Source organism: Urocampus carinirostris, chromosome 15, assembly GCF_059441175.1.
Source record: "Urocampus carinirostris isolate Australia breed hairy pipefish chromosome 15, RoL_Ucar_1.0, whole genome shotgun sequence".
Taxonomy (NCBI): Eukaryota; Metazoa; Chordata; class Actinopteri; order Syngnathiformes; family Syngnathidae; genus Urocampus; species Urocampus carinirostris.
In genome coordinates, this window is record NC_142363.1 from 26,205,704 (window position 1) to 26,221,982 (window position 16,279).

At 41.7% G+C, this 16,279-nt stretch overlaps 1 protein-coding gene across 1 annotated transcript; it reads right to left on the minus strand.

Moving 5' to 3' along the window:
• Positions 1-9,025: 9,025 nt before the first annotated feature.
• Positions 9,026-13,111, minus strand: LOC148351997 (G protein-coupled receptor 151). The gene has a single exon (XM_088355104.1). It carries the CDS (start codon positions 12,998-13,000, stop codon positions 11,876-11,878), a length of 1,125 nt encoding a protein of 374 aa, XP_088211230.1. The 5' UTR covers positions 13,001-13,111; the 3' UTR covers positions 9,026-11,875.
• Positions 13,112-16,279: the final 3,168 nt, after the last annotated feature.

The following is a 16,279-nucleotide window of genomic DNA, read 5'->3' on the forward strand; positions in this document are numbered from 1 at the left end:
ATGTTGGCCTGAAAAGTGATGGGTGCCACCAGGCTGTAGTTGCCCAAGACACATCACAGGAAATGGTGCCCCCACAATCCGTGTGGTTAGGGGTTCCAACCAACAAACCGACCAACCGACCAACCTGCCTACCGACCGGCCAGCCGGCTGACCGACGAGCCAACCAACTCCTCACTACACTTTATAGTCAAGGTGTCACACCAACAGACTCCGTTTTGGCTGCATGTCGCTAATTTTTTTTTAAAATGAAAGCTCATTAAAAGACTTAGGTTTAGAGTTGAGAAACTTCAAGATGAAAACCCACAGAAAAACTGTAAACAGCCAGAAACGCCAGCCAAGCTAACAGAGCAATTTGATTGGGTGAGCAGTAGCTAAAGCTATGCACACAGCACACTTCTCTCTGCCCAGCGCAGTCTGCACCAAAGGTAAATACGTCAGTATCCTCGTTTACAGTAGGCTGCGTAATTTTTACTTGCACCTTGTTTTAAAATAATTATTTACGAAAAAAATGAAGGTCAAAATGAGCCTCGACGATCTTAAGTAATTGCGGTAGGGAGATAGGTATGGCTCTCTCTAAATACAAAATCAAAAATTTTGTAATTAAGGCTCTTTTAGTCCAAAAAGTTCCTGACCCATGGTTTATAGGTTCAATGATCTGATTGCAAATCCAGTAATACTTCACTCAGTCAATGCAGGGGTTGTATTATTTGTTATCGCAACATCCATTGCAGCCTGGTCATCCTGGAAGGGGGATTACATCACGTGCGGTCCCTTCTCAAGGTTTCTTCATTTTGCTCATGTTGAGGTTTTTGAGTTTCTCCTTTCCCTCGTGAAGGTTTTAGATCAGGGGATGGTGTTATAATAGTCCGTAGTTCACAATAATTTGTGTTCTCTGCAGCCCTTTGAAACTCCTTCTGATTAATGGCGTCACAAATAAACATGAGTTGACATATATTACTGTCAAATAATTAGTAATAAGCAGGGAGAATATTTAGCCAATCAGAAAGCAGAATTAAGCAAATCCGCGAAAAGTGAAGCGTGTTATAGCGAGGGATTACTGTATAAAAACGGACCTTTTATAAAATAACGACTTATATAAGATTGTACACGAGAAAGTTTAAAAGCAAAATGAATAATTTACACGGTGCAATTAAAATAGCAACGTCATAGTTAAATATTGCATAGCGTATGTATTAAAATGTATATATTAAAAAAACACACACGAGAAAATAAAGTTTTATTGTCGAAAAATCAGAATGTTTTTCCGTTAAAAAAATAATTAAAAAAAGATCAGTGCTCCTATTTATCTGCAGTTCCCCTTTGTAGCCACACGATGACGTCATTCCCGCAATGCAATTTATCAGTCTATGACAGGGAAGGCCGCAATGGGCTCCTTTTTTTCAGCCCGGGAGTTTTCTACCCAAAGCCGGCGATAAAGAAGGAATTTGAATAAATGGAACAGCGGTGAGCTCTTGTAAAGGGTTTTTATTGGGAAGAAATTAAGGTATATGTTGCAGACTTAACAGAAAACTCTTCAAGGTAAAATTATATAAAGATTCTGATATAGATGATAACATATTTACCTATGTACAGTATTAGTAATTTGAAATCAATTGCATTTTGCCTTCCCAACAGATTGTTAGGCTTTGCACTAAACTCTTATAACCCTTATGAAGTAGCTCTACTACACATGTTTTAAATTGGCTACTTAGAAGACAGTGAGCTTCTAGCCTAGTTTTCAAACATTTTAAAGCAGAGAAGCTCTGCTCAGATGTCACCTGAGTCCAGGAAAGGCTCAACAAGAATTTAAATGCCGACTCAATGACGTGGTAGGCATCTGTGAGGGGGTTAAATTGTGAGAGGACAAGGTTTTTTTTTTTTGTTTTTTTTTAGTTTTTTCCTGTTTTCTTATTTTTCCCTTCTCTCCCTTTCCTTTTTAAATTGTATTCTTTTTAGCCTTTTACCTCTTTTCTTCCTTTATATTGTTTCTTCTTTTTGCCTGTTTTATTTGTTTTCTTCTGTCAAGTCATGTTTATTTGTGACGCCCTTAATCAAAAGGAGTCTCAAAGGGCTGCACAGACCACAGACTATCGATTATAATTACAACATCCCCTGATCCCATCACTACGAGTTGATTTGAGCTACCCGGTAAAGGCAATTAACTGCTAAATCCTGCAATCACGTAGCACGGCACACAACAGAGGACAAAGGGTGACAGGCAAAAAGGGGCGAGGAGAATGATTTTCTCCTCCTAGCACCTTTCTGCCCTCCATCGTACCTGACTCATATCATTCGCGCTGCTTTGTGTTCATCTTACTGCTGTAAAAAAGTGGTGGTGGGCCAAAATCCCCCTCAAATTTGGCAGGGGAGAATTCCCCAGATGGTAAAACTCACCTCGTCTGTTGCGCTGAATGTGGCCAACTAGCTGATTAGAGAATTAATGCACAAGTAAGGTTACAGATACATGTTCAAATGATTTCTCTCATCCAGCCAGCCCAAACTCCACTTTGACATGAAATCATGAAATTGAAGAAATCTACCCGTCCTTTCCGATTAGGCACTCCGGTAATGATGACAGGGGTCCCAAACTCAATTTACTTAGGGGCCGCCAGAGCTCGGGTCTGCCTACGGTTGTTCTGTCATACTGCATCTTTAAAAAAAAAAGCTACTTAAAGTAAGATCGAGAAAAACAAAGATTACAACAGCAATATGAAAATAAGGAAGAATACAAACTACGGAGGCTAAACGTGACCAAGACGCAACATCTTGCTTCTCATTTTTTTGCCCTAACTTTTGCAAAGAACGAAAACAGGGAAGAAAAAAATGGGAAAAAAGGAAAGAAAAAAATAAGAAGAAAAAAGGAAAAGAGAAAAAAGCAAAGGGAAAAGAACAAAAAACGGGAAAAGGAACAAAAAAAAAAAACGAGAGAAAGGGGAAAAGGAGAAAAGAGGCGGAAAAGGAAAGAAAACAGAAAAAAGGGAATGAGAAAAGAAATAGTAACAAAGACAAAACAGAAAAAGAAATAAAGGAAAAATAAAAGAAAAAAAGAGGGGTTTTTAGGTATCTTTAGAAGCAAAATGGCCAATATTTATGTCAGTTGTTTCTAGCTTAAGTCAAATAAACGCAGATTTCTTGACCTATTTGTGTCATGATTACCGATTGGAATCACCTGTGCACGCTCATTTGGCGCCAACCGCTGCGGGCTCTGATTGACTTCCTGTCCTTATTTAAACCCTGTCCTGTCAATTCCCTGTTGTCAGTCCGTCTTCGAACCTCTGTTGATACAAGGCAAGCCTTTTTTGACCCAGACTCCCGCCTGTCCCGTTTTTTGCTCCCGTTTGTCTCCGGCTACTGCCTGTTTTGATCCCGACCACATCTGCTCCCCCGTCCCGGCTTACGACCCATTTTTGATCCCGACTACGTCTACTCTCCCGTCCTGGCTTACGACTCGTTTCCGACCACGCTTTGCTTTCCCAGGCCCAGCTATTGACCAGTTCTTCCTTCCCTGACACCGCCATCGCTCGCTACGGAAGATCCACTTCCGTGTTTGGATCACAATCCGAGTGCGAGAGCGACTTGCTTCCCGCGTCCAGCGATTACCAGATCGAGGGGGCAGCTCTTCCTCTTTCTTTCAATAAAACTTGTGGTAAACGTTACGCAATTGGGTCCTTTTTCCGTTCTGGTCCTGACAATTTGTATTTTTAAAAAAGCACGTTTATACCAATGTTGTTTTGTTAATGAGTGTTTTTTTTTACCACTAAAAGCACTAAAATAACAAATTGTCCCTTTAAACATTTGTATTAAGGCAAGGGTCTCAAACTATCATCCTGTGGGCCACTATTGGCTCTCTGGCCCTGCGTTTGGGACCCCTGGTCTATGAGAAAGATAAGAGGAAAGTAGCGTGACTTCACAGGATGCGTGTTTAATGTCACGATTGAAGATGGCCGATATGTGCAAAGTAAATGTCATTGATGATGAAGCCGATGATATTTGCCCTTTGCAGGGAGTCGTACAGTTTAGTTGGCTGTACTTTCCCCTGTCTAGAGCCATTTTCTACCTCCCTAAGAGGCAAATTTCTAGGAGAATATCTGAAAGTGTAAAGATTCCTTGTTGATGTTTTGATTCCACAGTAAATTGATGTCAGAAGTTTGGCTTGCACTTACAGTGCCTCGCAAAAGTAAGATTCTCATATCGCCACATTTTAGGCTTGAAAGTTAAAGCTAAAAAACTAAAACTATTTTCTAAGAATCAACACCAAGTGAGACACAATCGTGAGGTGGAACCAAATTATTTCGACATTTTCAACATATTTACAACAACAAACTGAGAAGTAGGTCATGCAATGGCCCCCTGTGCTCTCAGCTCAGCCTACTGACTCCAGACGTTTCCTGATGATTTCTGAGTGATCCAATGTTGGTACTCAAAACAACACCCAGCGTTTCTCAAAACAACGCCTGCCGTCCTCCGTCAGAGTCCTGTTATCAACAGAACAAGACAAAAAAATCTGCCAGAACAGCCGGACCTGTCATTGAACTAAAGCCTATTCAGTGAAAATCTTCATTGCATTATGAGTCAATCGTATAAAATCCTTTATAGTCAAATGTATAAAATCCTTCACATTGTACAAGAGGCGTTGCATCTCTTGGTTAACTCAGCTACATGCTAAACTCTAAAGACAAGACGTTAAAAACGGTATTATAAAAAAACACATGCTCTCTGCGACCCCTCTTCCCTGTACATAAGCCCCCAGCCCCTCAAACAACTCCAAAAATAACAAACATGAGTTATTAAAATGCAGCTTTCTGTATCACTTATACCAAGGAGGACCAGATCCTCCTCCCCCCCATCGCTGGAAGCTCTTTTTCATTATTAACTCCAGCCAGTCAGAAATGGTTTTGTCCGCAAGTGAAGCGAAAGGGACGCCACATTTTAGCTTAATAGCATTTTGAGCTCAACATTAGCTCAGATAACGCGCACTTTGACCTTGAATGTCTACATTATAAGAAAGTCAACAAATGCAGCATGGTTTATATTTGTAGTTGAGCACTATTTGGGTTCCCCGGCTGCCGATCTGGATTCATTTTTATATGTTTGATTTTCAAACTTGGTAAACACTGCAGTGAATTTGGCAGCATTTCGAGAAATCTGATTATCTGCTCATATTTATCTTCGAAAGAGCTGTTCTCAAATGGAGACACTTAGACTAACGCAGACCTATAATGGAATTACTTTTCTCAGTACTGGAACGCATTCTAAACGAAACATTGTAACTCCCATCGTTACTGAATGGTGCGTTAATGCACTCCTTATATAATCCAGACCACGAGAGGATTTCTTCTTCCGAGGGGGGGATTAACAGAAAATAATGAGAAGCATTGATCGAGGCCAAATTTACAACCATAAAATCAAATACTGAAATCAGGGGTGAGGTTATATGCATATTATTTAGTTGTGTGTCACAAGTAGCAAATGATAAGCAACCCGTAGTAGGGTGTCTGAGTTATACAGGAACAACAAAATAACATGAAAATCAATAGGGCAACCGTGAGGAGAGAAGTGATGGTGCTGGATTTGGGTCTTTTTATTTGTAAAAATATTTTTGGAATAAAAAAAACGTCTTGTTCAGTAGCTAGAAATAGAGAAGGAGATATTTGAGTAGTTTGAAGCGCAGTCAAAATGGATATGGAGTGTCTCAGCTAAGTTTTAATTTGTATGTATGGATGTTTATATATATATATGTATATATATTGTTAGTTTGACTAGTATACCTGTCAAGGTTCAAACTTGAGTCGGAAATTAGCCATTCCATCGGAGGCGCGTGCTTCCAAGGTCTGCTTCCAAGATCGGTTTAGGAAGGAATCACGGTCCGCCTATGACAAGAGACTCATTCATTGAAAAACTCAGGCATAGAACAACACATCTGATTGGCATAAGCGACATCACATAAATACAAGAAAATAATCTGATTGGTTTAGACAAAAAAACACATGTTTGAAGGAAGTGAATAATGCTGGTCGCTAGATGATGAAAACTCTTCAGTAAGCTTCCGGGCACTTCCCAGCACCAAAGCGAAGGCCATCTTGATTAATAGTTCGCGGACCCCAAGAGGATATATCTGTTGCAAGAATACAAACAACACTTGGATATAATCTTTGGCTTCGTTAAGGCACTTTTGAAGATAAAATCATACAAAGTCACATTCAAACTATAATCAAACTGTCATGATTACTCATTACACTCACCTGTGCCCGCTCGTTTGGCGCCAGCTGCTGCTGGCTACCTGATTGGTTCCCCGTCCTACTTAAGCTCAGTCCTTTCACTCGTCTGTTGTCAGTCCGTCAGCGAACCTTTCGTTTCACAAGGCAAGCATTTTTGACTCCGACTCCCGTCGGTCCCTTTTTGTCACCCGTTTTCCACTCGCCCATTCCTGATTTCCCCGTTTGTCTCCTGCTAGGACCCGTTTTTTGACCCCGACCACATTGTGATCTCCCGTCCCGGCTAACGACCCGTTTTTTGACCCCGACCACATTGTGATCTCCCGTCCCGGCTAACGACCCGTTTTTTGACCCCGGCCACGTTCTGATCTCCTGTCCCGGCTAACGACCTGTTTTCCGTCTAACTACGCTACAATCTCCCGCTCCGGAAGATCCACTTCCGCATTCGGAACACGTTCCGATCCCAAAAGCGGCTTGCTTCCCGCGTCCAGCAAGCACCGGATCGCTGGCGCTGCCTTTCCTCTATATTTCAAAAACTTGTGAGTAATGTTACACATCTGGGTCCTACTTCTGTTCTGGTCGTGACACAAGCTATAATTTCCCTTACAATACCTCACTATTTTTTATATTTTTTTACTATTATGCACTGTTTACATTCTTGTCGCAATTGGCCAATCATGTTGCTGTTCTTTGATTGCCACACCCTCTAGGACAGATCTGTTTTTGTAACCCAGGAGATTAAACAGAAAGAAAGCGCTCTAGGGATGGATTTTAGAACAGGTTGGAATTTCTTGTCTTCTCCTTTTTTTCCTTTCCAGTTCATAATCTATTAAAGGCTTCTCTCCTTATTTTGAGTGTCTACTAATCTATAAATCTATCAATGGGACAAGTAGCCAAAAATTCCAACTTTTTCCAGGCAATTGAGGCTACTTGATTGTGAGTTCCCAGATATATACTCATACGAGGACTTTAAAAACCCTAGTTTGGCTCACGTGTCATATAACAATCTTTGAATCAGCTGTGTAAAAGGCGGGGGACATAAAAAAACGACATTTTTCAAGGAGCGAAAGAATAAAAAGCGATAAGGAAGCGACCCCGAGGGCAGACGCTCGAAGGCAGCGTCCATACTGCCGATGAATAAATGATACGTCGCCGCACAATCGCGGTCCAGAGCTTTTCAGAGATTTTTTTTTCTTTATCATAAATCTGCCATCCTCCTCCACCTGTAACCTTTCTTTTCACTCGGGACCGGGAAAATGTCAAAGCCGACGCCATGCAGCCAAGGGGCTTAACACTAGGCTGCCGAACACACAAGACCACTAAAAAGTCTCTCCTTTTCACTGTCCAAGAAAGGTTAGCACAAGGAAGAGGCTGTGCTGACCCATTTATACATGTTAACGCATAAAGAATGGATATAAAAGCTCAATTTTGAAAACTGTATTCTATTTATTATGTTTTTAGGGTTTAGATATGCCAAAATGCAAATATGGGTTTCAAGACTGAGACTTGACTACCGTATTGAGAACGTTTTTTTTCATAACTTCATATTTTTATAACAGTTTGTTAATAACCCAGATTTTGTGACATAAAAGTTTTACTACCGAAAGAGATTCCTGTTTAAGAATGACCGACCTATCTATCTACCTAGCTAACTATCTATCAATCTACTTTAACATAACTCACGTTATCCCTCGCTGCTCTGCGCTTTGTGCTCCACAGCCTCAATGCATGGCGGCCCATTATCCCCAATTGACTATTGCTGCGAGCAAGGTCCCGGTACTGGTGGCTCTTCTTTGTCATTCTCTCCATCAAAAAGTGAACTACACTCGTTTGGCTGCGATCCATTATCCCGGAACACATATTGTTGTGAGCGGAGACCAGCAGAGCAATTTAGTCAGTTCTGGTAGCTCTTGTTTTGCCGTTTTGTCCACCAAAAAGTCAACTGCATCTCGGCTCTTCTTTGTCATTCTCTCTGTCAAAAAGTGAACTACACTCGTGCAGCCACAGTCCATCATCCCCAAACACATACTGTTACGAGCGGGGGCATGCAGAGGGCATTTTGTCAGCCCTAGTAGTTCTTCTTTGCTGTTCTGTTCACCAAAAAGTTAAGTGGTCTATGGCTCTTCTTTGTTGCTCTGTCCACCCAAAAAATATTTCATTTGTACGGCTGCTATCCATTATCTCTGGTCAGATATTACCGTGAGTGGATACCGCTAGAGGGCACTTTTGTCAAAGGGCAGGCCAGAACTGTTGTGGCCATTATCTCCGGTTAACTATTGATGAGAGCAGGCGCCGGCACAGCGCGTTTTTGTTTTCAGTTCAGGTCCCAGAAGCCTGCAACTCTGGCATGCCTAAAATGATCTGCGCTGTTGTGACCGCAATCCACTATCCCTGGTGGACTATTACTATGCATGAAGTGTCCGCACAGTGCCTGTTAAAGATGAAGGGGAGGCTACTTTGTAAATTTTCACATTTTACAGACCTTTTCTGTCAGTTGCAAGATCCTAATGTCACAAAACAGGCAGGGTGTGTGACACAACTTGGGAAATTTCTTCTTAAGAGGTGGACAATATAACGTGTTTTGATCATGTTAATGTGCTTCAAACGTTGTCAAAAATGCTTGGATAAGCAGCAAATGGTTGAGAGAGTCTAAGTTGCCGTTGCTCCCGCAAGTGCAAATCAAGCCCGAGTGTCTGTTGTCTCTGTGGTTCTGGATAAAAGGGGCCTTGCGGCTTGCCTTTATCTGCGATTGTTCTGTTTCGCCTCATGTTTGTGTGTCAATGACAAATGGAAAGACTCAAAGACATGTATTAGCATGTTTTCATCATTTTATTCAACAACTTATAACTAGACTTAGTAAACTATTTAGTATTTATCAAAACAACTCAAAACACATTTTGAAACATGAAGACATGATTGAAATGTTCATAATAGTAGAAGCAAATATAATACAGATTTTACTTTGTATAATAAAAGTATGTTACATCTGGTTACACACAAGCTATGTCTAATCAAGAGTTAACAACATTGTGGAAAAGTTGCGATAAGAAAGCAGTATACAATGAAATATGGACTTTTATTTTTCGCACTACAGCTGCCTCGCTCCCCTCCTTTAATCGCCACGACAGGATTTGGACCCGGTCGGAGCAACCGGCACTTTGCCGATTAGTGCAGTGAATACAACGAAATGCGACATGATTCCATATCTGAGAACGCTTGGATTGCGTTTTAAACCGTTATTAAAGTACAGGCTAATCGCGCTTGCCACGGGATTTAGATGAGATGTGTCCATATAGCTGATCATGTTTTGTTTGAGCTTTTAGGTAGGCTGCAATTTACATAATTTTGCAAACATGTATGCATGTCCAAGATTTGATCCCTTAAAGAAAAAAAAAAGACAACATTTGATTAAATCTGTAATCCATCCATCCATTATTTACACCGCTTATCCTCAATAGGGTCGCGGGGATGCTGGAGCCCATCCCAGCTATCCTTGGGCAGTGGGCAGGGGACACCCTGAACTGCTTGCCAGCCGGTCGCAGGGCACGCAGGGACAGACAACTCACTCACTCATTCACACCTAAGAACAATTTGGACGAGCCAATTAACCTGACATGCATGTTTTTGGAAAGTGTGAGGAAACCGACGTGCCTGGAGGAAACCCACGCAAGCACAGGGAGAACATGCAAACTCCGTATAAGAGGATTCGATCCCATGACCTCAGAACTATGCCTCGAACGCGCTAACCACTCAGCCACAATGCTGCCCCTAAATCTGTAATATACTGTTAAAATAAATTACACTTTTTTTTTCCATTGTATAAAATTGGAATAAGAAATGTTGGCTTTGCTACACTATCACATGCACCATTTTCTGGATAATTTTTAAATCACATGTATTTAACATTGTTACACTTGAAAGTGAACAGTCAATTAAATCATAAAAACAAATGAAACGACTATTAAGAATACATGTAACAGAATAACTATTAAAAGCCTGTTTGAATAAATGAATATTGTTAAATTCCATGAAAATAAGCCCAGGTGTTTTTTTAATTTGAAAAACTAGATTTATCATAACTTTTGGGTATGTTTGAGGCATATTGATACCCAAATCTTGAGGAGTTATCGGAACCGATACCACAACGATACCACTAGAACATAAAAATTCCCTTCTTTTTACAAATCGTGACTTTTTCAATACATACCTTAAAAATGCATTTGTTAGTTGAGATTGTTTTTCATATCATTTCGGAATAATGGAAACTGGAAGGAATCCTGAGTATCCATACTGGCTTTATCATAATTTTTAGGTATGTTTAATACGTATCGATACACAAGTCTTGCAGAGTCATTGATACCAATGCCAAACACACTTATTTCTTTAGTCGTAAAAATACCCTCCAGTCTGTAAAATATGACTAATATTTTTGAGAAAATACCTTTTGTGACAACATATTTTCCTGATGAGGACAGTGTGTAATATTGGCCACTAAATGTCACTGTATTGTGTCGTGAAACAAAAAATGAGTGCTAAAAAGCACAAAAAACGCAAAGTATGTAGACTCAAAGTGACCAAACATTTTTCGTAATATATTTCTTTTTTAAGCGAAGCCTTTCGTAAGCTTTTTAGTTTTTTTGGGTAACTGTAGGAGCAATATGGCGACAAATATGTCAGCTTTCTCTAGTTGAGGCTCATGTTGGTTGGTTGGTTAGTTGGATACTTTAGCCACTAAGGTTGTAGCGGCACGATATGCTGTGGTGTGTCTTGGGCAAGTACAGCCTGGTGGCGCCTATCCCTCTCCAAGCCAACATATGTTTCCGACTGTTCTCGAACCGACGACCTGTTGGCGTGTTTTGTAAAATAAATCCAATCTATTGCTCAACTTACACAATGGTTTTTAAAAAATGCACGTTTATAAATCAATCAATATTGTTTTGGTTTTTTTTAAATAGTGTATTTACCACTAGTAGGCGCTAAATAATCCACACTGTCTCTTTAACATAGCAACATTAATGGAAACTATTATTCATTTAATTTCAGATTCTTAATTGATAAATGACAACTGGAAGGATTCACGAGTATCAACAACTTAGATAAAGGTAAGTATAGGCACAGATAGCAAAACCTGGTATCTTGGTATCAAGTACTTGTCCATTTGTGTTTTTACTTAAATAAATAGGTTACAAATACATGTGAATGAAAAGTAACAAAATAACAATAAAAAGCATATTTAAACAACTAAATAAATACTACATAAAAATAACCCCAGGTGTGATTTAATTTGCAAAACTAGCTTTATCATCATTTTTAGGACTCCCAATAGGGAAACTAGTAGCACTGTACATACAAATGTTTCTTTCTTCTGCAAAATGACTGGAAATACTTTTATAACCCAATATTTTTTGGTTAACGTTGAAGCAATTTAGTGTAAAGAATTATTCCTGATTGTTAAATGGCCACTGAAAGGAATCATGAGTATCCATTCTGTAAAAAAGACTAGTATCGGGACTGATATCAATACCTGGTATCAGTAATTGTCTTTTCATGTTTTTACTGAGATAAGTTGCAAAACTGTCTTTATTTTAATGTGTTATAAATATAATGTTTCTTCCCATATTCCAGTCCAGACTCAATCATAACCAGAATCATCAGTCAAATTAGAGCATCTTCTCTTCTTTCTCCCATGGAACAGGGTCCTGCTCGATCTCCACTTGCGTGTTCCTCCGCCCCGTCCAAAAGTGCTCCACATCAGGAAAAGGCGTCTCCGCATTGGCTTGCAACGCATTGGCTTGCACCGCATTGGCCCCTGCGCTCCCCATTTCGGCTCCATTTCCCTCCGTCGCCTTCGGGGCTTGCGCCCCTTTGGGCCCCCGGCACGCGGCGAGCAAGCAGAGCTCCACCAGACCTTGGCGTACGTCATCATACATGCCTACAAGGAGCACCGGCGAGAGCGCACTGCACACGTACACAAGCACCTGTGCGCACAGGAGCACCCCCGCGGGAGGCTTGTGGTACCCCAATCGCACCCAGGTGAAGGTGCCCCATTCCGGGAGGAGCATGAGCCCCAGCGTGCTGCTCAGGCACAGCAGAACCAGGGTTACTTTGCTCTGGCGGCGCGGGCTCGGTGCATAATTGAGAGCCCGGTGCAGACTTTTTGTATAAAACGCCACAGTGAAGAGGAGTGGAACCACGTATACGACAGTGGGGTAGATTTTGTAGAAAACAGCCATGAAATCTGCTGCACAGGAAGGAATCAGGGACACGCACACACCCCTCGTACCGTGCGTCTGCAGCGAGGAGAAGAGCATCTGCGGGATGGGGAACAGCATGGACAGGAGCCACGCAAACCCAACGCTCCAAGCGATCCAGCCGCGCTGTGAAGCAGAAGCAACCGGCTCCATGGTGTGCTTAGCCCGGGTGCTGACAGCCAGGATCAGCGTCTTAGCCACCAAGCACGCGTGCTGGAACCAGTCGGCAGTGGCGCACGCGAAGTGGCCGAGCACCCAAGCTTGTTTATAAGCGGCCAGTGCGCGCATGGGAGCACAAAGAACCAAAATGAGCGCGTCCGTGGAGGTCACCGAAGCGAGAAACGCTTTGGCTTCGGAGCCTCGATCCGCGCGGAAGTCGCGAGCCAAGACCAAGAGCACCAAGAGGTTGCCGGCGGCGCCCGTTACGCACACGCCGAGGAGAAACACCGGCACGGCGGTTCGGATGTCGTCCCCGTCGAGGAGCTGCACGCCGCCCGCAAAGTCGACAAAAGTCCCGTTCGGGTCGGAATCCATTTCTTCTGGGTGAGGAGTACGCGGTGTCTGGAAGAGGGAGGAGGGGGTTTCGGACTATTTAAGGCGCTGCCATTTAGGCGGCGTCGACGTCATGGAGCGCAGGAGATCGAATCGGAGCGCGCCGCAGCGGGATGTTGTGTGAGTGCTCGTGGCCGCGTGCGTCACGACAGAGGGCGTGCGTAAAAGGAGCGTGGGTGTTTAAACTTTTTCAGAGGAAAAATTAAGAATGTCAGTTCATTAAAATGGAAAAATTGCGTGATGCATGTTCATTCCGTTCAGTTTATCGATGCCAATCAGCAATTATTTGGATTTATGTACTGTAAACCCTTGTTTATCGAGGTTAATGGGGACTGGAAGCCCCTTGATATGCAAAAATATGCAAAGTAACCCCACTAAAGGGCGTCACTTTGGCATGAACCAAAGGGACCACACCAATATTATGTGATCACTTAAAAACAACTCCCCACCAATTTGGACCCTACCAATCATGTAATCACTGCTAAGATCAAACAAACAACCTTGGCTCCACTCCAATCTTAACATGCGTACTTTCGGCCCCTGCTAGCAGAAAATGTGTACAAAGGATAATGGATCGTGGCTGCTTGGGTGCTGTTCATTTTGGCAGAAAGAATGGGGGGAAAAAACGGGCAACACGCATGACACAAATCTGGTCTATCAGCACCCCCTTCAGCAATAATCAACATGGGATAAAAGATCGCGGCCAAAAGAGTGCAGTTCATTTCAGGAACGCCTTATCAGCCTTAACTTTAAGAAAAAAAAAGTACCCGGTTGGTTCCTACTCAGCAGTAGTTAAGGGGGAGAATCGAACGTAGCCGCACGGTGCCTGTTCATTTTAGACAGAAAAAAAAAACAACAAAAAAACGCCAAAGACACAAATTTGCTTTCTCGGCCCATTCTCATCAATAATCGAATAATAAATCGCGACCATTATTTTAGGTGTAAAGAATGCAGAAAAAAAAAGAGTTGACAGGCCTGACACATATTTGGTCACTCAGCCCAGCTCGCAGCAATAGTCTACTACTCAGCCAAAACAGTGCAGTTCATTTTAGGTGGGCAACATTGGCACACTTCGAAGGCCGAACCCAAAAAATGCACTCAGCAATAGTTGGCCGGGGATGATGGATTGTGTACGCATGGGTGCTGTTCATTTTGGGTGGAAAGAATCCAAAAAAGAGCCACCACCCACGGCACAAAGTTGCTCTCTTAGCCCGCTTTCATCAATTGTCGTCACTGGATAATTGTTAGCTGCCAAGACAGTGCAATTCATTTTGGGTGGGCCACAATGGCAGACCACAGCAGCCCACACAAAAAAAATATTCTGCTGGGCCCTGCTCTCAGGAGTAGTTGACAGGGGATAATGGATTGCGGCCACAATAGTCCATTTTATTCAAGGCGGGCCAGAACAACATACCCAAAAGTGCCCAACTCATGGCAATATGCGAACAGGGATAATGGATTGCGGCTGCACAGGTGGCGTTTATATTTGGGAGGACAGTACGACGAAAAAAAACGCCGCCAGGCAAAACAAAAGTGCACCAGCTGATACCCGCTTGCAGCAATATGCGATCGGGGATAATTCAATATTTTTTTAACCGCAATCCATTATCGCCGCGGATTACGAAGACGTGAGGGACTGCAGTACTTACCTATTACGTTATTTCAGAGACACATGCTTTCATTTCCAATCTGCAGTTTCCGTTATTAAGTCCAGACAGAGAAAGAGCGACAAAGCTGGCTTGACCATGAGTTTGTTTCAATCAATTTTCTACAAAGAAACAACACAAAAGGGGAATGTCAAGGATCACCACAAGAACTTTAATTCCACCTTTTACAGAAGCAGAATGTTCTCTTTGAGATTTCATTCGTTGTGTAAGATTCTTAGTTATTTAATTCCCTTCTCGTCTGTGTAAATGTTATTGTTTTGAATAACAATATATAATTTCATGAAACCTATGCATGCTTATCTGACAGTGTCTGAAATAATGTCTGCCCGGACGCCCGGGGCGTGCATCTTTTACGTCGGGCGTACAACTTACAAAACGTCTCCGCGTACTCCTCACCCAGAAGAAATGGATTCCGACCCGAACGGGACTTTTGTCAACTTTTTCAAGGAAGAAGAAAAAAAACAAAAAAAAACCCTAATGATTTTTTTGTCATATCAACGTTTGCTTTATTCCGATTTCGAAATCTTCGTTCGGTTTGGAAATTTCAGAATTTTGGTTCGTTTGATAATTTGCATACTCGGCAGCCAATCAGAAGCCTGCATCGAATAACTTCGTGCTTCCGGACTTTCCCGAGCATTATAAGGTCGTGCATTTGCATATCATTTTCCAAAGTAGACAGAGAACATAAAAAATGGATAAGTGGTTAAGAATCAAGCCAAAACCTCAGAAACAAAATTGATAACGCTATAAAACATAAACGTACATTAAAAGCATCGTGGAAAGAGGAGTTCACGTGGCTTGTAGCAGACGACGCAACGCAAACATTGCATGAATGAAGATGAGTAAATACTGTACAGGTACATACTGATGGCAGATTGAAAACAGCGATGTCAGATTCATGTAATGAATGTGAGAAGTAGATTTATAATAAACTTAATTTTAAAGTGTTGTTCTGTTATATATTCTGATAATCAAACCTTAATACTTTGCAACAATGGTTTTGGGGCAATTAGGTGTCTTATTGTGTTTAAAGTTGTAAAAAATGGGGCAGGCAACTTCATGGCTGGGCAGGCAACATTTCAGAGTTGTCTGCCCTGGTGTTCGGTAACTTGTTGTCATGAATTTCAGACACTGGTACCTGACTTTTCACTCATTATTTAAAACATGTTTGTAATACAGTAGACCCCCTGGATACAACATTAATCAACTCTGAGGTTGGGATCGCAAAGGAAAATTGCTGTAAAAAGGGGGATAGTCACCTAGAGTAATTAGCTCTGAATCCCCGATACCCCAGGTAAAACATTAAAATCACAAAAGAGGATAAGTAAGTACAACATGTGTGTAATATATATGCAAATGATGAAATGTAAATATACATGTAAAGCAAGTGTCTCCATCCTTTTTCAAGTAGAGAGCTACTTTTGATTACTAATTAGCGCAAAGGGCACCCAGTTTGATATGAATTCCTAAAATAGCAACTTAGCTAGATTCAGATTCAGATCTACTTTATTGTCATTCTAGTACACGTGTATACAGAACGAAATGTCGATACATCTGACCCGCACAGTTTCCTTGAATGTACAGATATAAATAA

Coding starts and splice junctions, on each gene's coding strand:
- LOC148351997 (XM_088355104.1), bottom strand. CDS start 13,000: ATGGATTCCGACCCGAACGGGACTTTTGTCGACTTTGCGGGCGGCGTG.